Source organism: Falco biarmicus, chromosome 2 (genome assembly GCF_023638135.1).
Source record: "Falco biarmicus isolate bFalBia1 chromosome 2, bFalBia1.pri, whole genome shotgun sequence".
In the NCBI taxonomy this organism is placed as follows: Eukaryota; Metazoa; Chordata; class Aves; order Falconiformes; family Falconidae; genus Falco; species Falco biarmicus.
Window position 1 is genome coordinate 89,314,030 of NC_079289.1, and position 27,599 is coordinate 89,341,628.

A 27,599-nucleotide genomic window follows, 5' to 3' on the forward strand; every position below is an offset into this window, starting at 1 on the left:
TTTGAGACAGTGTAATAGGTAACCGCCTTGCTGAAAAACATTAAGGCATTCCAAGCTGTTAAAACAGACAGGAATCCTTTGATGCATTTAATATAAAAACAGGCATTGAAATGGATTTCAAAGTCCTGCCAGCCCTGCCTTTGGCTTGTGCAGGCTTTCTTGTAAAGGTACATTTCAACCACGTAAGGGATGGACTCCCCCGTGCCCCAGCACTAGCCAAAATGAGCTGGTAAAACCGGGAGCAGTAAAATAAGCTGAAGTTTGCTCCGGAGTTGCAGATGACCGTGTGCCTCAGAACAATGCTTGACCTCAGTACCGGCATCAAATAGACTAAACATTCATTAAAAGGAAAATATTTTGAATTTTATTTTTTCACGTTATTATCAAGTACACAATTACAGTAATGTCACACATCCCTATATGAGTCTATGTATTTTGTTTTTTTCTTTTGTCTTTTTTACAAAGTGTACAGAGGGAAGGACGTATACAATATTTAACAGGGTATTTTCTACAGAACAATAATTTATATAATGTCCTTGTAAAAATCTGTACCTTTAAAACATTAAACTGAAACATCCATTTTATAGCATTTGCTAAGCAAATTATTTAAGAATTAAAACTAACCTGTAACTAATGTCAGTACATTAACAATAATTTCATTTTCTCTTTATACAGACAAATACATTTTACAAAATCCACTTGACCAAACCCTTAATTATTAAAAAAAAAAAAAAAATTCAACGTTGTGCTTTAAAAAAAAAAAGTGTGTATGATTCCAGGCTACGTAAGAGAAAGAAAATGTGTAAAATTGTGTTCTTCGTCTTTCAGCTTATTTAAAAAATAAAGTTCAAAATGGCTAACATCCTCAGCGATGATACGGGAATTTATGCAGATTTTGTACAATTTTCAGGTTTCCAGTTAGAAAATGCTTGAAGGTAAGAGGAGGGGAAAAAAGTGGCAGGAGGGTACTTTGCAAGACACAAATGGAAAATCTCTACTGGGTTTTACTGCGTCTGATTTGGCAATCAGTAGGCTACAGACAGACGGCTACGGCCATGTACAAAACCCACTGATTCACCGGGGATTTCAATGAAGGCACAGTGCAGCACATCTAGGTATTACGTGCTAAGGGGCCACGGCCTCTTAGCAGTATTATACAAGAGCACGTTGGACAAATCTGGGGGCACTAGCAAGCAGGCATCAAAAGAAAAAAACTTTATACAATAAAGGTAGTGACATGGCATTTGACTCTCCTGAACTGCAAATCAAACACGAGTATTTTGGCTCACAGTGAAACAGAAGGGCTGAGCGACAGGAGCAGGGCTCGGTAACAAAACAAAATACAAAAGGCTTCGAAGACACACATCTGCAAGGAAACCTCTGTCCCTTTATCACTCCAAACCTGACATCACCACTAAAAGTCCTGTTTGACTTCAACAGGACGTTTACCTGCCTAGAAACAAGAGCCAACACTGGGCCAGCCTCTGAACCCTTCCTCCTTTGGGAACTGCTGGTTACATATCTATCCTGATCTGGCAGGCAGCCGGGCCCGAATTTCTGCAATCTGTCCTCAACCAGTGGCTTCAGTGGGAATTTGAGCAAGGGGAGCGGGGCCTGGTCCTAAAATCTGGCACGTAATTAAATAGTTTGGTTTTTTCACTTCACCGTTGTTGTTAAGGTGCGTGACTTCGTGCCTGGTACATTTATGCTGCAATCAGCAAATGATATGGCGCTATTTTGTAATAGTCTTCAGGTGGCAAAATTACATGTAATAATTGTAATGTTCTCCCAGCTGTTTATAAACAGATTAAAAGAACCAGGTTAATTCTGGATACTGTACTAATTAATAAGCAGCGGCTTAACACAGCTGCTAACAGCTCAGGAAAAACACTCAATTTAGAAACAGTCCTGTTACTATCATTAAGTTACTTTTCTTATTAAGGATATCTACATTAAAACATCTCTACTCCTTATGAACACATCTGCTCCCCTCCATCCCCCTCTGAAGCTCTCTCTCACTGTAAAGATCTCACTTCCAAAATCGAGGCACCTCTTGGACTTAAATTTCATTCTAAAACAACTCACAATCAAAAATGTGACTTGAACCACAAACAGCTCTTTCAACGAAATACTAATACACATAAAAGCATTAAGTTTGAAGTACGTTTACCAGCACGTACAGACAGTTGTGACCCATTAACTCTGCAAATGGAACAGTATTTTACGTTTCCAACATTAAGACAGTAGTAAATCGTAAAAACCCAAACCATTTGTAACACGCAAAACCTTCCAAAGACAAAGAAGCACAGAACAATAAATGTAATATTTGAGCATACTTTCAAAATTGTCAAAGATAGGTAACAAATGCCCCAAACCTTTTTTTAAAACTTCTTCTCCCTGAAACCTGAAGTAAAATGCAGAATGGTTTTCTGCAATAAAGTTAGAAGTGTAACTCCTCAAATGGAAAATAGTTAACCTGCCACAAAGTCTGTATAGTCAAAACAAGACAATCAGGTGGGCCCTAGTGACTTTTACCTTCAACATCACAATTCCCCATTTTATACACACTTCTGACAATTTTATCAAGAGAAATTTGATATTTTTAAAATTCACGACAAAACTGCATTAACATGGACACTGTGAGTATCAACGAGGTCAGTAAGATAAATATACTTAAATAAACTATTACGGTTGAAAAATTCAGTAAGAGACAGGGTTTACTTTATTAAATGCAACTTTATTGTTGCCATCTTTTCTTCATTTATTAAACAAACTGAATAGAATTCAGAACACGCTATTGAACAAAAGGTATAAAAGTCAACTAGAAGCAATAATCCTATTTTTATACAGCAACAAATCAAATGCACAGTATGTTTTTTTTTTTTGTTGTTTTTTTGTGTGTGATCGCAGGTGATTGGCTTTAAAATAAGCTAACTGCCTGAAAGGCAAAATTCCTTTATAATTCCAGCCATAAGTCTGTGAAAGAGACTTTAAGGCAGCCCAACATCTTTATGATGCCGCATAATGTGCTGGTTCTTCTCTGAAGGCCTTCGGAAACCTTTCTTGCAATACTCACAACGGTGAGGGTAGTCTTTTGTATGAATGGAAATAACATGGCGTTTGAAGCCTGAGGCGTCTGTAGTACTATACTCACAGTACTCACACTGATAAACTTTCCTGCCACTGTGTGTTTTCATGTGTTTTTTCAGCTCGTTTTGTTGCCTAAAGCCCTTTCTACATCTCTTGCACCTGAAAGGAAGATCCTTTGTGTGAACTGAGAGTATGTGGCGACTCAGAATGAATGGATCTGCAATCTTAAAGTCACAATGTCTGCACTGGTGCAATTTTTTACCCTTGTGAGCTGCCACATGTTTTTTCAGTTCCGAAGGCCTATGAAAGCCTTTATCACACATATCACACTTATGAGGATAGTCTTTTGTGTGGACTGAAATTATGTGTCGTTTCAGATCACTTGAGTTTGAGCTCTTATGGTCACAATGCAAACACTGATGTGTTTTACTTTCTTGATGCATAAGTGTATGCTGCTGTAGCTCTTTGGTATCTGGAAAAGTCTGGAAACAAATATCACACTTGAATGGCGTTTCCTTACTGTGTTTAGTCTTTACATGAGTTTTCAAGTTAGAAGAGTCGGCAGATCGGTATTCACAATATTGGCACTGGTACGGTTTTTCACCAGTGTGGATTCGCATGTGCTTCTTGAGCTCTGATGGATGGCGAAATCCTTTGCCACACTCCACGCAAATATGAGGAAAGTTCTTGCTGTGGACAGCTAAAAGGTGATGACTCAGTAATCCTTGTTCTGCTGTCTCATAATCGCAGAATTTGCACTTGTGCATTTTATTAACTCCTTTGTCCCTGTGCACCATCTTGTGCGTGAATAAAGTTCCTGCATGAGAGAAGCTTTTCCCACACTCATCGCACTCAATAAGCTTTTCTGTTTTGTTGGTCAGCTTATGACTCTCCAAGTGGTTATGTAAACTTATTTTTTTATTCGTAGTGTAATCACAGTCTGTGCATCTGTATTTCTTCTTAGTAAGAAGGTGCTCTGGATGGTTTTTCATGTGCCTTTTCAAGAAACCTCTAGATTTAAACTTCTTTCCACAAATCATGCAGGGGTAGACTGTCAATGGATGACCATCAGGGCCAATGATTATTGCTGAAAAACAACAAAAAACCCTTCATCAATAATACACAACAATATGACACTTCAATAGAAGTTGTATTTCAACCTTAACAATAAGGTTAATTATTAAGATAAGATGCGTAACGCTTTACTATGTAATAAACAAGCTTGTTACTGGGTTAGGTAGAAGAAATGGAAGGAATTACTACTTCATTTTTATTATTAGCAGAAAGGAAATACTGTTTTTTGATAGAGACAACCAAAGCATAACCCAGCTGTTCTTCACCTCAAATAATTCTACTCTGAATGACTGAGTTCACACATTAAATACAGACAGGAACTGACACTGGTGCAAAGAACAGCAGCCAACACCGAGTATTGCATAGTAAGCAGAGCACATGATTTTCCTTCACTTTCCATGAATCTGTAGATAAAAAGTTTAATTTGGCAGCTTAATCACCAACCACTGACTACATTTCACGTCCCCAAACTAACACCTCCTTCTTGTGCCATCTGTCACAGTTAAAATCCAAAGAGGTATCAAGCAGGAATCAATGAGAACACATTTCACATAAGTTCCAAAGCGTTGAGGTGCCCTTATTTGCACTCATCCATCAGCCTGATTTGTTTACCCTGAATTGGTCTAGGCATGCTAAAAAGTTCCGTTTTCCAAAAATGTTTTAGAAGGAGAACCGAGTAGGTAGGTGGAAATAGAAAAAGCAAACTTTAAGATTAAAATTTGCCTGGTGTTCTGATTCAGTGCTAGACAAGGAGAACTCCTACAGTTAAGTCACAACTTGGAAAGAAACCGTTAGTGTCATTTAAGGCAAGGCTACTGAAGAAAACAGCCATGTGCTTTATCAACTTCATCAGACCAAAGCATTCACACCATAACATGGTAACAGCAGAAACCAAAGAATGCCAAAGCAGCACATCTGTTCTTACGGATACAAGTAAGAACTCTGGTGTGAGTGTCAAGGCAATTTATTTCACAATGAAAACAGAAAAGAGTATAGATGTTACACTACCAAATGTAATATATAATGTTTAGATTTTCCAGTTAGCTTATTAGGCTGATAAAATGAAATGTATTATTCTATGTATTTTCAATAAAGTCAAAAAGGGTTTTTAAAAAGTACTATTACAGAGCACTGTTTATCTAACTTCCCCTTTAAAAAAGTTTAAATAAACATTAAAATTGGCATGGCAAATTAAGTATATACATTTTTAACCTTTTGCTATGACACTTGATTTTCTCCTATGTCAGAGACGGTTTCCTTTAAAAACACCACCCACAACCCAAACCAACTATTTATATAAAAACTTAAAAATAAAATATGCGCTCATTTATGATGTAAAAGTGCAGTCAACAAAATAGTTCCCAAAATAATCACCATTTTTTATAAGACACTGCACATGCTATCAGCAAGGTACATTTGTTCATGAATAAACACCTGGAGGAATGAGAGTAAGGCCAGCCACCAGATACTCACCTGTTTGATACTGCCTAGACTCAGGTCTCCTTTTTTTCTTTGGTTTTTGCTTAGCCAGTCTCCCAAGTCCAGCTGACTCATCTATGTGCAAAAGAGCACTTGCAGTGCCATTCCGACTTTCAATGCCATCATTATTATTACCTTAGAAAAGTTAAAAAAAGTTACCTACTGTCATCACTCTACAAATTATTCGAGCAACAAACTCTACAATGATAATAACAGAAATTATGAGCTATTATCTGGACATTTAATCAAACCATAGTAATGTACAGGATGAGCTGCAAAACTTTGTATGTAACTTATGAAATATGTTTGGCATTACGAACCTGGAAGCACTGCCTTTGCCAACCTACTTTTACAGGAGTACACAATTTACAGGAATTAATGGTTTTCCATTTCACAAAGAGTTCTCCTTTAAATGCAGGGGGGGGTTGCATTTCTCTGGCTGCTAATTATGCCCAAAATGTTTTAACGTCAGTAAACAACAGCATGTTGCAGGATTTACTGTGCCTGATTTTCTTCTCAGTCCTGAAATACATTCCTGCGTGAGCTCCCACTCGCTTCTGGACATCTGAATTCACCTGACTGAAGTTTCTCATAGACCAAGTTTCAGAACTGGAACTGCAATCAAAGAATCATTCTGAACAGCTCATAAATTTGCACACAAAGTACACTACTTAATATCTGCACACCTAGTACACTTACAAATTCTTTCTAGTGGGAACAAAGAACATGTTCAGTATTGTGTAATAGAAAGAAGGAAGCAATTGTTTGCCTCACAGAGCTTCACGTTTAATACACAAATGCTATCACTGGATGTAAAACAAACATGAAAATTACAACTAAATAGATCTATATATTCAGGGAGGTATTTACTGGCAATCAGTTTAACCTTGGTGATTTAAGGGCCTAAGTAAAGTTTAATAATAAATTTCGTGGTTAAGCTTTTACTGAATCAATAGAAAGCAACAGTTCCTAGTCAAAGCGAAGCTCACCAGACAGACAGAAAGACTGAAGTGGAAGAAAGTTCAACATGCTCAATAACTGTTCCCTTTGTAGAGTGCTGAGAATGAATGAATATTCGTGATTAACGTAAGAAGACTCAGAGCCAGGCAGGCACGTGCAGAGCCTGAAGATTCTGCTCTATATGCTAGCTCAAGTGTTGAACAGCAAACGTGACAAGTGACAAACGTTGAAAGCAAAAACCTGTTTCACATCTTACATGTAGAAGCTCAGTTTGCAACAGGTGCATGAACAGTCCTAGAGTGCAACACAAAACAGGCCTCAAACATTTTCTAATACTAGAATAAAACTGTAAAAACTCGCTGGAATATAAAGCACAGTGGGACTGGGCTTTGCTATAATACAGCAACCAAACAAATTTCCCATTTCAAGAAGCCATTGTTACCTGTTCTTAAACCCTCTTTAAATGCAGAAGAGCTCCAAGAAATGCAGACAAACCTCCGCCATTTTCATGGCTTTATGCTTTATTATTTCTTCCCCTTCCTGCCACCTCTCACCTTGTGTGCTAGGTTGCTTACTGCTGACAAAACAGTCAATTCCACTGTTGCCCACATTCTTAAATTCTCATCTCAATTCCATCTCTCCGTTCTTAATACACTCTTCTCCTCCTCCTCCTCCAAAATGACTGAATGTTCAGTCTACAACTGTTGTTTCAAGTTCACTTCATTTTTAATTCCCTCTCAACCTGGCTTCTGTCCTTTCTGCTCCACTGAAACTGTGCTCACCGCTGTATGGCCAAAGATAAGGCTCTGGGTACGCTACCATCCATCTCCGAAACAACTTTGAACACACACTGCTCCCTGAAAGCTTGCCCTCCCTTGACTTACATCCCTGATTCCAGCCCCCATCGCATCCTCAGCACTTCCCTGCCATTCACCTCCCTGGCACCATCACCACAATCCACACCACACAGACATATAACCTAAGTTTTGTCCTCTACTCCGCTATTTCTTCTGCTTTGTTTAGGAGAAAAGGGCAATATGGAAACATTTCTAAGATGAGATTTTGGTCTACCAGTTTACGTAATCAGTTTGTGCACCAGTTGGTGCTCAGATACTAACGATTAAGAAAACTGGGTTTGCATGCTGGAAATATTCTCAAGGTTCTGCTATAATTTTAAGATGTCTCCCTCCAGCTTCTTTTTTTGTTGATGAATTATTTCCATTAGTGAAATCACATATTTCTATGTTCCTTCTAGAAAGCACTTATATCAAGCTAGAGGTCAGTGTTGCTTTTCACTGTTACATATTCCCATCTGCTTCCCCTTTGACAAATAAAAATATTCATTTCTGTTCCCAAGACAGCTATTACTGGGTCCTAAAACTCCAAAGGACAGATGTACTTCAGATGCAATTTTTCAGCTGAAAACTCAACCACATCATGAAAATATAAAGGAAAATGCCTGTTAAAATAGCAGTAAGAAGCAGCCTGCCTTACAGCTTCTCGTCTTCTCTTTTTAAAGCTCATTATGCCAAGAAACCATTCTTACACTAAAACTTTAAAAAGAAACACAAAAGCACAAATACTCCGCTACCATCCAAAAGACAATTCCCAACATTTTGCTATAGACAGTGTCATCAGGAAGAATTCTCTGAGTATTTACCTACCATAAGCTGCTGCCCAAGCTATAGGCATGAAAGTTTTAATTTCAGTGTCATCAATTTGCTGTTCATGGGCCACTGCTGCATCCTCCTCTCCTACAATCACTTCCATGTAAACTTCATCAGCTATTTCTGCAACATCTAAGAGAAAAAGAAGTCAAGAAAAAATTAATAGGAACACTGCACCACTGAAAGTAAAAACCCCTGCTCCCAAATGAAAGCCACCTACTTACTTAAGTCTTCATCTTCATGCTGAGAATCATTTACGGTCATGTAAACCATTTTCTCCCTTGGAATACGAATACTGCTATTTTGATCAAGTAATCCAACTGCGTGGTCATTCTCTGGCTCGCTCTCCACAATGTCTACTGTGCCCCCTAATGGAAAAGACCAGACCAAAATATTTTAAATACACTTTGTTAAAACTCTGTGCTAAACTGCAGAAAATTCAAACTTTGTCACTCTTTAACATTAGACCCACAGCTCTTTACAGATGACTTGAGAGAAACCACAATCCCTCACACAAAACTTCAAACGTCAGGTTGGAGTATTCTAAAATGAGCGTATTTTACCTAAATCATCTTCTCCAGGATCTGCTTTGAATATATACACCTTGATGACTTCTGGACAAATGCCATCCACTTTACAAGAGCCACTTTCTGACTCTGCTTCCATGGTAATTTCAGCAGAACCTTCATGTTCTATCTTACCAGCATCATCCACTACAAAAACAAGTTATCATAATTATCCAGTCATATACAGACAGACATATATGAAAGACTTCATTACTCAAATTTGGAAGCAGTTTAAAATTTAAAGATTGTGACAAAGAACCTACCCATAAATACTTTTTTCATATCCTTGAAAATAATGACAGTAAACACAAAAATAAATTCAAGCTGATTCTTCTACTTAAGGGGGAAGTGCAAGAGTACTGCAGTGATATGACTAGAAACATGAGCACCACACCAAGCAATGCTAACAGGGCAACAGTGATCCGCAGCAAGATGATGGTAGAAAGAAACTGCATATTAGTACTTACTCCGTGGCATAATTTCACTTATTCTTGGTTTTAATTGCTTTCTCCTTCACAACTAATAAGCTATTGACTGGGTTTTTTTGAAAAGCATTACCTATTGCTCAACCCTGTCTCTAACGCAAGCCGTACTACTGCTTCCTGGTTCCTTGCAAAGTGGCGTTACTGATGCTTCTTCAACCGACTGGAGAGGAAACCTAAATGAAAACTACAGGAAGAAAACCCTTCACTTTCCTCACTGACTCAACAGCTGAGGGATCCAGCACAGTGTCAAAGCACTGCCCTGACACTACAACACTGATGAACTGAACTTACTCAACCGATTGTTCATAGCACCCTTACTGAAAGGGACTTGCACTGGATTTTATACTGTAGCCCTACATACTCTCCTTCCTATTGTCTTACATTTTGTTTTCTTGCTTTCAGAAGTGCACCAACACCACGCTTCAGCCTGAATTGCCGTAACTTGCACAGGCCTCCCACATGAACATGGCTAACAGCCAGCTTTATGAGGAACACATTTCTGATGTTTAAGACATACTCTACACAGGCATGTGTGCGCACACACACCATTTTACTTCAACAAGCATGGATTTTCAAGAAAAATACACTAAATGTCTTCACGAAAACCAAATCCAGCATCTCAACGCCTTCAGAGAATCTCCCAGTTTCAGAAGTGCCAGAAGTTTCTAGAGTGTTGAAATTACTTAAGAATTCTTAACACGACAGCATGCTTTTCTAATTTGTTTCTTTATTGCTCATAAAGTCACTTTTGGAGGCTGACGTGGCTCCCTCAGAGCCATGCACAACTTTAATTCATGACAACAAGACATGACATTTATACTAAAGGAAGTATAAGAACCATTCCATAAATGCTGTAGAATTTTTAACTACAATGCCTAGCACATACAAAAAATACTTAATAAAGCATGCTCATTTTACTGGCATTCATTAAACTACTCTCATTACAAAATCATAGTTTTACTACTCAGTAACTGCAACTCTCTTCCATCTGCTTTAAGATCTACTAAAAAAAAAAAAGCTCAACATTTTATAACTATTATTTTTGTGCCATGAAGTCAATAAATTAGCCTTTAAATTAGATAAACTAGCACATGTTCTGTCTCATGTATCAAACATAACTGTATTTATGTACAATTTCTCAACCAGGCACAATTATTCAAAAAAAATTACGAATAACATTAAATTATGAAGCACTGAAATGTGAGTCTACTTCTCTCCACACCAAGAACAGCAGAAAAAATACTAAACACTCTTACGCCAAGTTTATGATCAATGACTACCATAAAGAATGTTTCAAGCAGTAAGATGTTTTAAAAATTACTTGTGTCATGGGACAACAGAACATCTTGTAGCTGAAACCCCAAAGCATTTCAAAAGTAAAAACCTTAAGATGTTTTTTTGAATCACGTTAACAACGTAGCTCCGCAGTACGTGTATTCAGTTATTGAGCAGACTTTCATAAATTCTTTGGCATATGCATGAAAACCCAAACGTCACTAGAACTCTCACAAAAAGAAAACTTGCTTTCGTTCCTACACTAGATTTATATAGTTGTTCTCCTTTAACATGGCTGTTCCCAGTGTCACGCACGTGTACTTGGAAGGCTTTTAAATCAGCGTAGACTGATTTTACACTGCTGAAGCCAAAGGGGAAGTCTGCCACCAAGGCAAACTGATGCTGGAACATACTCAAGGAAGGAAAATTATGGCTGAAGCAATCAAGACAGAAACAAACCTACGCGCACCATATGAAACAAGCTGGTTTCTTTTAACCAGTTTTTTACATCCATGCCTATACGGAAGTACCCATTGATAATATTCACACAACAGAACTCTAGATCTTAAAAAAATGCTCCATTTACTCTTTGAAATAAGTTGTCCAAGGTTCAAAGTCATCTTTTAAACATGATTTTAAAAAAAAGTTGCACAATCTAGAGTTTATTCCCTGATTTCCCTCTATATTCAACAGTGGGTTTAAAATTTATAAATAGTTTTCAACAGTGCCATTGAAATGTAAAGAAATTGATGCATAGGATTATTAGGGTAACTTTTCTGATCCAAAAGGAAAAATTTTTTCTCTTGACAGGTGATAATGCTACTAAAGTCCTTGAAGGGCTTGAAAAGTAATAGTATTTCCAGTATGGCAGCAAACAGGTAACAGGAAGAAAAAAGGGATGGAAAGAAAAAGGTAGAAAAAAAAGATAAAAATCAGAGGAGACAAACAAGTGAAAAAGAATGGGTATCTATCACACAAAGTACCATTTTCACATAGCATTTTTGTCCTATGGCTACATAAGCATTAACCTATACTGATTCACTGATGCTCTGGCAGCATTTATGAATTTTATTTCCATTTAACTCTTTCCCTATGTTTCTGCATTCTCCACATACCTCAGTCTCACAATCAGAGCAAATGATATTCATAAATACTTCACTGATCAATGTTTGAAATTGGAACTCTGATGATGATGTTTGAATTTTTCATTCAAATTCACAGCCTATCAAGGGATCCCACAAATACCATGCATGACTGATCTTCTCTCACACTGCTTCTCTTTGAAATAACAAAAAAAAAAAAACCCAACCCAGAAGTACTTAAAATATTAGTTAAGCTTGTAAGATACCACTTCCTTTCAAGTAGAGACACTGGGCAGTTACTAAATTAATCACAAGTCACATGCTCAAACAAAGCTCAGACTAGCATTATTCCAGTGCTGTCATACCTTGTGCATTTAATTAGTTATTAACTAAACACTAAAAAGTTTAAATGTAAGATATTTTTTCCCCCTCTACTAGCTGGTAGCTTTACTTCAGTAAACAAGTGGATTCAGATTAATTCTCCAAGTTAAAAACAAAAAAGAAAAGAAAAAAACCCCGAAAAAGTAACAGACACAACATTATTTAACATAAATTGCAAAAATGCATTCTATGGTTAGTTTGCTGACATTCTTCACAGACTTCACTGATTAGAGCAGCCTGCTCTTTGCATACTATGACGTGCAAGAAACAACGATGTATGTGCTTCTCCAATGTTGCAATAATTGCTTCCACATAAAGATAATGCTTTAATTTTTATTAAAAGCACAGACAGGAAAGATATAATACAACATGAAAGACGTGGCCTATTTAAAGCCTGCCTAATTAACATTTACATTACAAAGAAATCAACAGAAAGAGACCAACAGATTAAAAAAAAATAGAGAGCAGAGCAGAGAAATAAAAGATCAGGCAACTTTAACAACAGATTGTTTAATATGTGTTCTATCATGATGACAGCATTTGCCTCCTAGAAAATATTACATCTAATAAAAAAACCATATAATGTCATAAACTATTATATCAAACAAATAATCATCTCCTATATATTTACCCTCCTATTAAATATGTCCAATGACAGTTCTGGGACAGAAACAAGATCCTGTGCATTGATAAATAACATAAAAACACTATTTAAAACCCAGCTGAGGCCAGTCGCCCCATATAGGACCATATGCTAGCCCGAGATCTTGCATACCGCATTCGCTTAAACGGTACAACAAATACATTTTCCGTAAGAATTTTTTTTTTTTTTTTAGTTTTTTATATCCAGTATTTAATGCATCGGCAGACACAGACTTTGTAGCCTTGCAGTCTTTTATTCCTAACCAGAAAAATGCAAGTATCTGTAACTGTATTTTTTTAATGGTTTCTATAAGCATGTACATTTATTTTTTGCTACCATTTCTCCTCTACATGGCATTCATGAGGAAAATAAAAGGATTGTAAAAGATAACATTCACTTCAGTACTAAGAAACCTTCTATCTTTTTCAAGTACATGCTGCTCATTGCTATATAACGCACCAAAACAATTCTTATAAACATTCTAAGAAAAAGTCTGTCTCTATACCAGTTTAGCAGATCTTAAAATCTGTCTATGGAGCAATTAGACAAGAGCCATCTATTCCGTCAACCTGTATGTTCCCAAATAATTCTCTTTGCTGCTAAAAAAATGCTTGTCATACCTGCTTAAAAAATAAACAACCCTATTTAACCATTTTTAATGAAAAAGGCCACTGCTAACTATTCTGTTTTCTCTAAAATAGATTAAAAGCATGCTGTATTCCCCAGACAGACTTTGTTCAGTCATCTGTGATAGAAACATTTTACTTGTACTTCACTTGATAGCAGAGAATTCCTAGTCCACCAGAGAAGTTATTTTTACCATCCAGTTATTTCTTAAACATCAAAGCAGGTTTCCTAACCTGTGAGAAAACAGAAATCTGTTCCATTTTGCTTTTAATGCCATTGCCATTACACAGGAGCAACAACATACCCTATGCATCTGAAGCTCCCCTCAGGGCGGCAATCTAGCAGAAGAGAACTTCCTGAGCTCCAAACTGCTGTCTAACATTTGTCCTTCTCCTCCTACTCTCCCCAGCACACAAATCAAACTAAGCTCCAGGACATCACTCAGCCCAAGGGAACTTTCATCTCCATCACCTCTCACAGTGACATCCTGTGCGGCCTTGGCTGCAACAACTGCTGGTGCCATTGCAGCAGTCAGGCAGAAGCATGGCAGCAAGTTCTACCTCGCAGAAAGGAAAACATGATTTCTTGCATCTTTAAGAAACTCCAGGGAAAAAGAAGGAGAGATTTATGCTAAAGAAGAAAAAAAACCCCCAACAACCAAACAAAACCATTTTGTTTTGTTGACTAGAAGTCTACCGGATGGCCCTAACCAAGGCATGCACTTTACGGCTTTGTTGATCAGATCCAATGCTTTCAATTTACAACATCCATTAAGGATGAGAAAGCTAGGTTTCACCTAGACCTATGAAAAGGTATAACCATTATTTTCTTTCTTTGAGTACCATGGGTTCTGATTCCTGACACGGCAAGTGTTAATTCCGATATAGTAAACAACAGCCAGGTCTAACTCGGAGCAAAGTAAGGATACAGATGGATATAACAAAGCCCCTGTATGTGCAATCATCATTTAACTTCCTAAACTACAACTTAAACTTTTAAGACTACCTTTCCCTCATCAAATCTCATCCGTGCCTCACCATTTTTACTGCAATTAAATAAATATACCAGAGTACAACTTCTTGTCTTATGGAACGAGTTCATGCCAGAGGATGTGTCTTACTTTGCCAAACTGAATGAAATCAAGACAAGCAAAAATCTTAATTTCCATCTTATGGCCTGGTGTTAAGGCACTACTTTCCGTGGTTAGTAAATGCAGGGTGGGGGTTGATGTTGCTTTGCCAAACAATAGCTAAACTCACCACTACTGTCTCTCTTATGGATAAATGATTTTCAAATCTTAAAATCTGCTAGCAAATGATTAGTACCAGTGTGAGCGAGAAGGCAACCTATCCTTTCCTGACCAAATTCAGGAACTGGCTTGTAATGGCACACGTGAAAGAAAAACTGATTTATCAGACCTCCTTGAACCCTTTTCAAGCTACTAACTCGTAGTAATTTGCATTCCTTGTTGAATGAATATCGAATTCTGCTCTGCCATAAGTGTCCCAAACCTACCATGGATGAAAAATGAAGCTTAAGGGCAAAGACACGAAAAAGGCGAGTACATGAAAAGGTAAGTGATAATGTAAGCTGTGCCAAGAAACATTATCTTGGAAATGAAAAAAGGAAAGACCTATCAACACATAAGCTAAATTAAATCTAAATGGGAAAAGAAAAATAAAATACTGAGTTTACCGAAGCAAAGTGACAGAATGAGACCCACAGGGCCTGTACACTTTGAAAAGCCAAACCAAGCGAAACCAAGAAGGTAGAAACACCACATTTAAAAATCTACAAATGGATTAGTCATTCCAAAACAGGTATTTTCTGGATAAAGCTAAGAAAATTACCCTATATTAAGAAAATCTATGTAGACCCAGTCCATTAGGAACAAAACCGGAAATGCTTAGAGGGAGCCACAAGATAGGAAGAAGATAGCAAAAATCTGCCAATAACTTTCATTGAAGAATACAGACTGAGAAACCTACAACAGAAGGAACACCAAGTGTGATCTCCTGCTTTGCAATTAACTAGCTAAACAAAGACAGGCAAAAGCATCCTGAAGAACACAATCTAACTCCTAGACCTGGGAAGCAGCTACATTTGACTACTGTAATGGCAGACAAGATTACATTCCAATATCTGCCCCAGCAGTTCAGGGATGTTTGCCAGAATCAAGCACCTATTTACAAGTTAAGATAAAAAATAAAAAACTAGGCTTAATGTTACTAACTTTTAAAAACCACTAATACTAAGGTCAACTGAAGAAATGAGACAGTCAACAGATCAATAAACACATACACCACCAATGGAAAAAAAAAAGGAAAATAATTCAAATAATGTTTTCCATACAAGGAAGAGACTATTTGGCAAGATAGTCTTAACTTGGTGGAAAAGCACTAGACTCTGACTTCACAACCAGAAGAACTTGTTATGCAGGCTTTAAACACAGTAGGTGGTAACAGGGAATTTCGATTTAAAAAGAATCGTAGAACGTAATTAACATTTTAAACACAAATAGAAAGGATGCATGTTTTGTAGCCTAACGACCGTTTTAAATGCTGGCTTATTTAAAGTTCTGAACCTAAACCACAGAAATACATGACTAAAAACCTAAAATATCCCAGCACAACTGCACAACCAAATTCCTGTGTTTTCTGCCAGTTACCACCCGTTAATGACTGGTACATCTAAGAAGACTTCCTAGCTAGGTGAGTATTTTAGGGATCATGCAATATGGCATCTACCAAAACATTCTGTCCTCATTTAGACACTGAGAGTAGCTGAATGGGAGATATATCTACACACCCTTCTCACTTGAATTTACACAAACACAGTCTGCAAGGTGTTCCTATGACAGCAGCCCCAGAGGCCTCATTCAGCTCCCCATGCTGCAGGACAAGAACCTGCAGAGGAAGGGTGAGCAGAGAGACAGGAGCAACAGCATCTTCAAGAGCTACAGTTGGGTATAAGAAAGAGGTAAGGATCACCACCAGAGTCTTTACACAGTCAGGTCTCAATTATCCATAGGTGGATTATCCACTCTGTTGCCTAACTATGCAGGTGCGGAAGCATTTGAGCTGCTTTCATCTGATCTAACTCAGGTCCAGAATCTGGAAATTTTATCTGTACCATAATGTACAGAGTGCATTTATCAGTTTGGATAAATACTACTTCAGAGAGCAACATCCCTGACCTATTTCACTTCAGTTTGGTCTTGCAGCTTAATTTTACATTATTTTGTGTTATCCATACTTTGCATTATCCCATTTAATTGTTTTCCCAGATAATAGAGAATTAACTGTACCTCATATAAACTCAAAACATGGCTGCACAAGGTTACTCAAGGAACTCAAGAGATGATAAATTAAGAAATGCAGTGATCCTAGGTAAGGAGAAGCAACATTAAAATCGATGAGTACAGAATATAAAATTAAAACAAGTTATTATACATTTCAAAAAAGTGTCCAAAGTTTAAAAAAAAAAAAAAAGGAAAGAAAAAGCAAAAAGAAAAAAGGTAACTGAAGCAGAGCATGAAGTATACCTCATCAATGGAGTCATTTAATGCTAGACAAAATTAAAGTGCCTAAAATAGCAATTAAACAAACAGCCTAACAACGCTTTTCTATTTCTATGACAAACAAGCGTTCAGCAGTGACACTCTTGACGTTCCTAGGTGCTGCACTGAGTAATCATTGTAAGTAACATATTTAGAGTAAGCTCCAGTTCACGCAAATTGATATCCTCTGTAGAAAAAGAATTGATTACATACTCTGTTTTTCTCCATTCTCTACTTTAAGTCTTTTCAACTATGATTCAAATGGATTGTGCACTGTTCCTAAGGAAGATTAAGATATTCACGGCTGCTTCTCAGCTATGAGCAGCAACAGCTACTCTTTTTGTTAGCAGCATACCTCTGCCCTTTGCTTAATCAAGAGAAGAAAACGCATCCTAACAGCAAAGAAAACCATTATCGTTGCTTGCACCTAATTACCAATAGGGTGGAAGGGGTGGGGTCTTAGCAAAAAAGATAAGGATAACGAGAATGTCATTTGGACTTTCAAAAAATAGGGCTTTTTACTTTTCCTTTTCCATGAAAAATCGGGATTGTTCTCTTAATGTCTTGGCAGTAATCTTAGTAACCTGCATATACATGTTTTCTAACAATGTCACATTTATTTTCTTTCATTTCTTAGTAAGTATATGGCATTTAGATTACTTGAATTCTTAATCCTTTGTTCCTACGCTACAAAAAGCTACAGAAATAATTTATAATCAGACATGCATTTGCCAGTATTTCTCTCCATTAGTTTCACCAGAATTTTTAGCTGGTACATGCTCCTAAAAATACCCTCATTTGAGTACGTTTGTGAGATTTGCATTTTATTAAATGATGCAGATGGGTTTGGTACTGTTGTAAGCCCTCCCTCAGATATTTCAAGCACCACCCAGGCCCACATCATAGGAATTTTGATGGCTTTACCCCAACACTTACAGGAAATCATAAGGTAATCTTCACAGTTGCCCTTTTCGTCTTGATGTTCTACAGGGATTCCATTGGCATCAATCACTGCCTCTGATGCACAGTCTGCCACCAAGACTTCCTCAGAAACAACATCTGTTCCCAGAGTATCAGTGACAATATCTGCTTCTTCAACATTGTCATGAACTACATGTTCTACATGTCCAACTTCAGGTACATGCATTGACTCACTTGTCAGTACATGTTCTGGTATAGACATTGCTTCTGCTGTTATGTCAGAAGCTAAAACATCATCTGGGACAGTGCAATGAGCCAAAGAAACCTCTTCCGCTACGTCCGTGTCCAGCACTTGTTCAGGAATAATGACAGTTTCAGATACGTCTGGTTCCTCCATGATATCTGGGCACTGAACATCCTCAATAACAACATCCTCAATGACATCTTGGATTACTACAGAATCTGGATCATCAGGAACAAAATTATGCACGGTTATATCTGAGTCGACTACATCTGAAACAAATACTGTTTCCTGTACTTCCACAACAATCTGATCTCCATCCATATGTGCTGCATCAGCTCCTGAAAAACATAATTAAAATAGCAGTTAAATTGTAAAACTAATTAGACGAGGTGGTTAATAATTGAAGTTACTTCTATTTTACTTCAATTTTTACACTATGCTGCAATTTTGTAAAACAGGCATAACAGCCTACAAGAAATTAAAACAGGCAGATATATGCGGAGCCGTAAAGCAAGTCCTCAGTAGATGCTAACTAAGACGAACATTTCCTCTCCTGGAAAAGATTACCAATTTTTAGACTGTTCCCCAATATCCAAACTATTACTTGACAGAACAGTAGCTCATTCATATTGCTCTGAGTAATAAAAATAACCAAAATTCATAAGTGACTACTCTATACGAAAGCATTGATGCAGCATAGTACTTGTAAGCAAAGACAAAATAAACACAGTGAACTGCGTCTAATGTGAATGCTCTTATCTACATATTATCTCCTGACAGACCTGTTGGATCAAAAAATGCATTTGGCTCATGTGGCTGCAATTCAAGCCCATCTTCATCCATGGCCTTTAACTCTCATCAGTCACAGTGTCTGTAGAAGGTAAAGAAGAAAGGTTATTTTACCTTGTATTACAATATGAAAGCTGCCTCTGCCTGTGCACTGAAAAGCAAAAATTTTGTTTGTGTGGAAGTTAACACATAACACCTCTTGACTTTAAGATGGACCAGATTCTACTCAGGGTACCTCTGGGATTCCAGAAATACTGCTCTAGAAGACCAAACACCCAGGGTCTGAATAATAGGAGTGTGAGCTCCAACACTCTAGGTCAGTTTCTCAGAACCCCACAGCTCCACAAACACAGAATCAGCTGATAAAGGGATATGAAAATATTATTTCCTTATAATCCTACAAAAAAAAAAAAAAAAAAAAAGAAAGCTTAGACAAATTCACACACAAGCCTTTTTTGGATGGTGGGGAACACCACAATGTCAAATCAACAAGGCTCAACAAGGTAAATTAAAGGTTAACAGCCAATATCTGAAATGCACACTGCTTTTAATGTCCCCTGTGTTCGTAGTTGGGCAGTCAGGAGAAATTGACTCATATATCACTATAGAAATTGAAATCATCAATGTAAATGGCTTCCAGAAATTAACATAATATGTTTTCAAACTCCAGATGGGTGAATCTTTAAAATTCCTGCCTCAGGACAAAGTACCTATTTGTTTTTGTATTAAAAAAGTACCACCAGTTCTAAAAAATTACCAAATGTCATATTCTACCAAATTTCTCTGAACAGAATACCTCCACATTTCTTCAGTATATAACATATATTGCATAATGCATAATAACAACTTAAAATTTCAATCTTCTTAATAAAGGACCCAAACAAGACCTCAAAGTTAAAATACTTGCTAAAAGCTGAAACTGCAATCTAAATTTTGCTGCTTACATATGTGCATTATAATTAGGATCAGGCAAACCTAGCTGGGTAAAACGGGATCTAACAAACTTGTACTACTCCCTTGCACTTAGTCAAACTAGTTTCCTAAGTGCAGAACCCAGTAAAGGGCAACAGAAAGTTGCTACACATTTCTGCTTGTGTTTCTGTACAAGTGAAAGCTGTTTCTCCTTCCTCCAAACATTTTTCATAGTGACAGGCAGAATCTCTCCATTCCTGGGATACTTTCACGAAAGACATAGAGAAAACATTACAATTCTGCCCAAGGTTTCCATGAGAATCATAACCTTTCTGAACTACGTCAACCAACATTTCTATTAATTACATCTTCATGGGGGAAACAGCTATACAAATGAAAAAAATAACTACTCCAAAACACAAAGCTACGTTCATAATCTGTAGCAAGTATTTTCTAGAGTTCACCATTTTTCTAGCTCAACTTTTCTCAACTCTTCACAGCTAACCACCTAATTTACATATCAGACAATGTATTTTTACAAGTTGAGGGAAGAACATAGCCAGAAATTGAACTGGAGGAAAAGCAGGTGCAGTCTAATAATTTTCCAAGGGGTCCCGTGTTTGTGTGATGTTCAGTTGGAAGGCCCCTATATTTTAAAGACCGCTGCACTAACAAATCATTGTGGTGTCCAGCTGGACACAAATCACCTCACAATTATTCTGACTGTCAAGCGTTTCTGTCAGAAGCACCCACTATTAACAGGAACAGCTCTTCACATCCATGCTTTTATCAGAATCAAGAACAGAGGAAAAGCACTTCTCAGCCTCAGATCAAGACATAGCTTGACTGACAGCAATCAACTTCTGCCACGTCACAAACCCAAGAACTGAATAACAAGGTTTAATACAGTCATTTAAGCAAGAATTATTCATAGCCAAATTGGTTTACTTCCATCTTTTCACTATACACCTAGCTAATCTACTACGGATGTCTTTCCTATTTATCTTGTCCTCTTTTCTGCGTTGCCTTCAGTCTTCAGTTTCTTTTCTATTGCTTCTTTTCCAACTTCTTCCATGCCTGTACATGTATCACGTTCATTACCTCCTCACCTGCTCATTTCATCACTACAGCATACCCCCATCATTAACACAAGACCATGCTACTCATCAATTTGTAGCAAACACTGTATCAGCAATTCAGAGGAAGTTTTTTTGGAGGAGGCATGGGGGATTAAGGGTTGGTGGAAATAAATTGCTTCTCTCCTTGGGCAACACAGACATAAGAAGACAATCCTTGCTGTCCAGCTCTCTGGGAAAGTCTGTTTCTGCCTGTGTTTTTGAGGACTGTATTATCACACCTATTAGCCTCTGATCAGCTGGGACCCAACCAGCTTGAAGTGTCGGTTTGCCACCAGCTACTGGAAGAACTGGCATTCGTTTTCTCCACTTCCTGCTTTCATTAGCCACCTGACCAACACTCCATGACAAATTCCTACTACTTATGATTCATGCATGTACTTTCTCTATTCTATCCTCTCCCCAGATTCCTCACTGTATGACTGTGACTCTCCTTCACTGTCCTTCTATCTTCTCCACCCAAGAGACCCAGAGGCTGCCACCACTACTTCCCAGCTTCCATAATGCACCTGCTGATGCCATCTCTTCACTGCTACTCTCACTGCTGCCCAGATTCCAGGTGACAGATGCTGAAACAAACAAGTCTCTGCAGTGTTCATGATGGTGTAGCTGCATAAAGACACTGCCACCAGCAGCAACAACCCAGCAGACCTTCAACTGCACACGCTGCGTAACAGCATGACCTCTTCTGTATTGGTAAGGTCTTTTCACCTACAGGGGCATAATATACCTGCGAAACAAAGGCTCAGGTTCTACACAAACTGAGGAAGTTTTCTGGGCACATCGGTTTTCAAGACTGAGTCTTAACAAGGCCACAGACTTACGCTTGGGTATCTATTCCAAAGAAGCAAACCCAACCCTGAATGACTGTCCTCCTAAGGAAGTTTTCCTGTAACTCGCTTTTGCACCCAGATCCAGCCAACAAATTAATATACACAAATTCTTACCCCTGGGCAGGGCCATAAAGACTTTAAAAAGTGCTCCAGTAAGGGGCACAGATGCCACTCCCACATACATTTGCTGCAGAAGGACTAGAAGAGGATGCAGGTGTTTAAAACAGGATTTAACTATCTAAAATGATAAAAGTGTCTACATCAAAATCTGCAGGCAAAAGGGCATTTCAAGGCATTTGTCCAGGCAAGGGGGGGAATCCCTAAAAAATTCCCAAAATTTGTTTCAGGGTTTGAACATTCTAACCAGTAGATGAGAAAATACTGCGTTTCCTCCTGCTCGCTCTTCTTCTGAGCAGTGGGCCAAGCACAGGGGGCCCAAGATTCAGCTACACACAAAGGAAGGTATGCCACATGGTTCTGTATTGAAAGCACTGTTCTGCAACATGAGAAATACCAGAACTTCTTGTTGCAGGCACCACAATGAACACCTTCAAATTTCTTGGCGAGCACCCTAAGCTCTGTGGTACCATAAAGCTAAGAAGCAATGCCAGCAGTTCATTTTCCTGCAAGATTTCAAGAAGGGCTGAAACTTCTCCCAGTTCTTTCTAAATATTCCAGCCATCACTTACCGCAGGAGCAGGTTCTGGCACTGAAGCGGACAGGAGCAATTTTCAGTTCCGGTTTGGGAACCTAAACTCTCAAAGAGAAGCAGGTACCCAGCCATTCCTACACTTAGTCCTCCTCAACACCCAAACCTACATGGCTTTTTGTCCAAACCACAGTAATTCAGTAACTGTTCCTCTACCACTACCACAGAAAAAGCCTAGGCAGCTAAAACCAGGTTTTATACCTCTAAAACAGAGCTAAACATCTACATCTTTTACTCGGCTTGGGTCTATGCCAACTTCATGTGGATCAAGAATTAATAGAGCTCTGAAATATGCATAATTCTGTTTGTAAAGTTATTTCTTACAAATTGATTTTTACCTATTTATTCAGAGACTTGGCTGGTTTTGGTTTTATGAAAATCAGTATTTTCAAGTGGAAGGACTGACGGAAAATTATATATTCATGGAAGAAATGGTATTAAGCTATTAGCAATATAATAACCTTCCAAAATAAAAATTAGTATTTTCCATAAATCAAACCTTGAGTACAGTCAAGAGAAGCAACATGGACAGTGCACTTGTCTTGCCACATTACAAATCCTTGACTCAATAGGCCTATCAAGCTAATCAAGATGAAATAAAAAGAAATAGAAGAGCTGTCACGTTTTAGAGAGAGAGCAACTTTAAAAATAGGTCCTTAGAAGAAAGAGCTTTTATACGCCACAGAAACTGTCAGTGTCTCTGCTCTCACCAAAACAAAAACTGGAAAAAAGGGAAACTTCAAAAAAACGATCCTTATGACAAAGAAACATAGGATAGCCCTTTGCCTACTTCTAAGGAAAGAACAGTACATCTATTTATTTGCAGTAAGAGCATAAACCAAATTACCCATGCAGCAAAATTCTGCCCCTTCCCAGAAAAAAATCAAGGCATAAATAGCAAAAATTCCCCACGGCCAAACCCCGGGCCCTGCCTACGCTGAGATGACTTAGTGTACAGCCATAACCATGTTCCCATCATGCCTTGCTACATCACATTAAAAACTGCAGCACGCCTTGCATGTCCCAACTGGGTTAGAGCCCCGAGCTACCCAAAGCTTTGCGGTGGTTATGAGACAACTGTGGGTTGTCTACACTATTGCTGCAGTGTCACAACTCTCCCTACATGACCCACTTACAGAGAATGCAATGTACACACACGCTCTCAATCACACACACATGAAAGGTAAAAAAAATTAATTAATACTCCTGTAGTACCTAATTCTTGTCTTGGAAATAACCCCCATTATTACTAGGTGAATAAATGGTAGAATAAAAACGATTTTACAAATGTGACAGTGTAATCATTTAGCTGTTTATTTCTCGATGCATCTCCCTCAGTTTTGGCAGGAGAATCAGTACTGTTGTTTTCACTGCGATTTCGTAAAAAATCTCAAGTCTTTTCCTCTTTGTTGTACTTCAGTGGTGTGGGGCTTTGCAGAAACTGGTTAAAGAAATGGACTTCCTCCAGATTTCATAGGCATGTTGTGCATCAGACGACACCTAAGCTAGTTCTCAACGAAACCTAAATGAGGGAAATAACCAGTTCCAGGCCCCCCTCTGAAACTACCTTCCACGCAGGTGTGAGCCCCGCAGGACAGGGAGAAGCCAGCACCGAAGAAGGGCCCCGAGGGGGTGAGAGGGCCCCGCGCCTCCGCACCCGGCTCCCCGCGGGCGGCTGGGCGAAGGAGGCTGAGGGCGAACCCCCGCTGCCGCCCAACCAGCGCTGCCCACAGTCACGGCCGGCCGGGACGAGGCGCTTGCGGGGCTGGCGCGCCGGGCCGCGGCAGGAGGGCGCACGGCTGGCAGCCCTGGCGCGGCCGCACGGGAAGCTGCCACGGGCCGGAAAGCGCCGAGCTCCCCTGCGACTCGCGGGCTGGCAGGCGCCGAGGCGGGGAGGAGGGAGAGGCGGGGGAGAGGAGGGAGAAGCGGGGGTGGGGAGGCTACAGGCTCTCCCTCTCCAGAGCCTGCAGCCCGGCGCTGCGATGAGCGGGGCCAGGGGCTCCCCCCTCCGGCCCGGCCCGGCCTGCGCGGAGGCACGGGCTATGGCGAGCGATTAATTCAAGATGGCGCCCGGCGCCCTCCGCCTCCCCCCCCCGCGCGCCGCCATTTTGTCTCCTCCTCCAGACACTCTCCGAACCCCCCTCGGCCGGGCCCGGGGCCTGGCACCGACCTCGCCCGCCTCCCCCCGGGCCCGCAACCGCCCCCCTCCGCTTCCGCTCCCCTCACGCCGCCGCCCCCGCTGCCCAGGGCCGCACCGGGAATGCGGAACCCACCGGCCCGGGCCCTGCGGCCCGCTCTTCTGCCGGAGCCCTGGCGCGGCCTAGCTGCGGCCTCCTCGGGGCCTGCGCTGCGGCCTGGTGCGGGCAGGGGAAGGCCCGGGCCGGGCCGGGCGGCGGGGCCCAGCCCCGGGGCTGCTTACCGTGCGGATGGCGGGCGGCGGCGCTCGCCTCGGCGCGGCCTCTCTCAGCGCGACTGGGCCGAGCGCGGCGGCGGCGGCGGCGGCTGCGGCGGGGCGGGCGGGCGGGAGGGGAGGGAGGGGCCGAGCTCGGAGCTGAGTGGAAGCGGCCAAGCTCCCCGGGCCGGGCCCGCCGTCAGCACGTCACGTCACTGCCCGAGAGAGACCCAGGAAAAGGCGGAAGGGAGCGCGCCGCCGCCGCTGCCCGCCGCCTCGGACCAGCCGCCCGCCGGGGCCGGGGCCGCCGGGCGGGCCGGGGGCCGCTGCCGGGCGAGGCGAGCCGGCGCGGGTAGGGGTGGTGGCCGCGGCGGCGGCGGGCGGGGGGAGGCGCGGCGGCGCTCGGCTCCCTGCGGCTCCTCCTGCCGCCGCCTCCGCCGCAGCTCGGCCGCGAAGCGCCGCTCGGGGCTCGGCGTGCGCCCCCGAAGCGGAGCGGCTGCCCCGGGGACCCCCCTCCCCTCCCGGCCCCTCCATGCTGGCGCCGCCCGGGCGAGCCTCCCCCGCCCTCCGCCTCCTGCGGCCGCCATCCCGCGGCGCCGGCCTCCAGGCCTGCGGCCCGGCCCCGGTGCGGGCCGGCGGGCTCCGCGCTCCCGCCGGCGGGTTTAACTCGCGTCTGCGCGCCGGGGGCCCGGGGGGTGGCTTTTTAGGGTGCGGAAACCCCGCGGTGGGGCGGACGCGGGCCTTGGGCCGGGGCTTGCGTGGCCTCGAGCCACCCCGGCGCGGGGCGCGGCTACCAGTGGGAATTACTACGAATAATAATAATAACAACAACAACAACCGCTGCGACGGCGAAGCGGCGGGGCCCGGTGCCGAGGGGCGGCGGCGGGCGCAGCCGGCGCCCCGGGTTGCCCTGCGGAAGGCAGACCCCCCACGCGTGACGGGACGGCCCTCCCCGCGGCCGACGGCGCCTATGTAAGGGGCTGCCGCCGTGCCTTCGCCCCCCGGGAGCAGCAGCACCGGGGTGGGGGGGGGGACGGGGACGGTAGAAAATTTGAAATAACGTGGCGTTGAAACCATCCTGACTAGCAGTGTTTTCCTTATCGTGAAAGTTAATCAGAATTTTTTTTTTATTATTTTTTTAAGAAAATAATTGCTGTCGGCCCATGAAAGATACATCCTAAAGTTTTCAAGGCGTCAGAAATGACATACCATTAGTAAACTCATGGAGATGAAGAGTACCATCAATTTGGTCGGAGTTCTTGTGTAATTGCAGGGTCAGGGCTGGAGGAGGCTGTTCTGTGTCTATTCTTACCATTTAAGTAAACTGGAAGGAAATTGGCTGCTCCGCTTATCAAATGATGCAAATGTGACTTATCTGGCCAAGAACAGCATACTTGCGGTGTTTATGTTGTGAATGAGCCTTTGGGTTCAGCTTTGAGCTTTAATCTTATGCACTGGTCTTTTCTATCTTAACACGCAGGCTTAAAAAGTAATTTGGGCGATGCTTGTAGTTGTATTTCAGTATAGCGTATGGTAAACAAGTACCATGCACCGTAGAAATTTTAACCATGATACTGAGAATGAAAGAGGAACCATAACACTTCAGAGATTAATTGCTTTAATTTAATTCCATGAAGGTTGTAGTTAAACTTTTGTAGAATCAGCCCAAACCTGTATTGCAGGAGAGGGTCCTAAAATACTTACCTTGAAAAAGAATTGCTGAGCTTGACCATACGTGTGATATTAATGTAAAATGGTCTTAAGTAAATATTCTTGTCAAGATGGAAGAGGCCAAAGGAACAAGTGCAGAGAAAGATGGTGGTCGATTCATAATCAACAGCAAGGTAGATCTAATACAGAAAAGTAAAAAATGGTCAAACTATTCAGTGTTTTTATTTATACATTGATAAGATCCTTGTTTGGATCATGTCTCTAATAGCCTGTATTATACAATGCTTTCATAGAGGCTAGGCTGTTAAAATGGCAGAAGGGCTGGAGCATCTAGGGTATGAGGAGAGGCTGAGAGAGCTGGGACTGCTCAGTGTGGAGAAGATTCAGGGCGATTTATCCATGTGTGGGAAGAACGGATGGGGGAAATAAAGATGGCGGGGCCAGACTCTTCTCACTGGTGTTGAGTGAAAGGACAAGAGATGATGGCACAAGCACAGGAAATTCAATTTAAACATAAGGGAGGGGGGGAAAAAAAGATGTGAATTTGTTCAGACAGTGGAGCAGGTTTCCCAGAGAGATTGTGAAGTCTCGTCTTCAGACATACTCAAAACCCAACTGGACATAGCCTTGAGCAACGTGCTGTAGCTGACTCCACTCTAAACAGGAGGGTTGACTAGATGGTGTGCAGAGGTACCTTCCAATTTGAATGGCTCTATGATTTTTAAGCCAGTTTTTCCAACAAATGTAAAGTGCATTAAAAATTATGAACAGCAGGATATCCTGTAAGATGTTTGGTCCCAAGGACATTTTAATCAAGTCTGTCATTCACGTAGGTAATGGAAATCCGGAATACAGGGCACATTACCATCAACGATTCAGCATATCTAATTTTTATGTCATTGCAGGGGAAGACCTCAGAAAAGCTGTGAAGCCACTGAAAGGCAAATAACTAGATGTTTTGTGAAGACCCAAGTCATAACTTCTTGACTGGTTGGCCGTTCGCCCTGTCTGCGTATAACTGTTTCACCTTTATCCCCTTGTTCTGTACTACTCAGGAGCCACATATGAGCATCTTTTGAGTCATTAGGGAGATGTTTTGTCCTG

General features: G+C 40.9%; 1 protein-coding gene across 4 annotated transcripts; it reads right to left on the reverse strand.

Moving 5' to 3' along the window:
• Positions 1 to 341: 341 nt before the first annotated feature.
• ZFX (zinc finger protein X-linked) lies at positions 342 to 26,120 on the reverse strand. Of its 4 annotated transcripts, none has more exons than XM_056328085.1 (8): positions 26,034 to 26,120; positions 18,836 to 18,924; positions 17,825 to 18,391; positions 8,834 to 8,983; positions 8,495 to 8,638; positions 8,268 to 8,402; positions 5,638 to 5,778; positions 342 to 4,177 (listed from the first exon to the last, which is right to left on the reverse strand). In XM_056328085.1, the coding sequence occupies exons 2-8, from the start codon at positions 18,894 to 18,896 to the stop codon at positions 2,991 to 2,993; spliced, it is 2,385 nt and encodes a 794-aa protein (XP_056184060.1). In that variant the 5' UTR covers positions 18,897 to 18,924; positions 26,034 to 26,120; the 3' UTR covers positions 342 to 2,990. The 4 variants fall into 4 exon arrangements, with proteins under 4 accessions (XP_056184060.1, XP_056184059.1, XP_056184061.1 ...); XM_056328084.1 differs by lacking the exon at positions 26,034 to 26,120 and adding an exon at positions 24,852 to 24,983; XM_056328086.1 differs by lacking the exons at positions 8,834 to 8,983; positions 26,034 to 26,120 and adding an exon at positions 24,852 to 24,985.
• Between the last annotated feature and the right edge of the window lie 1,479 nt (positions 26,121 to 27,599).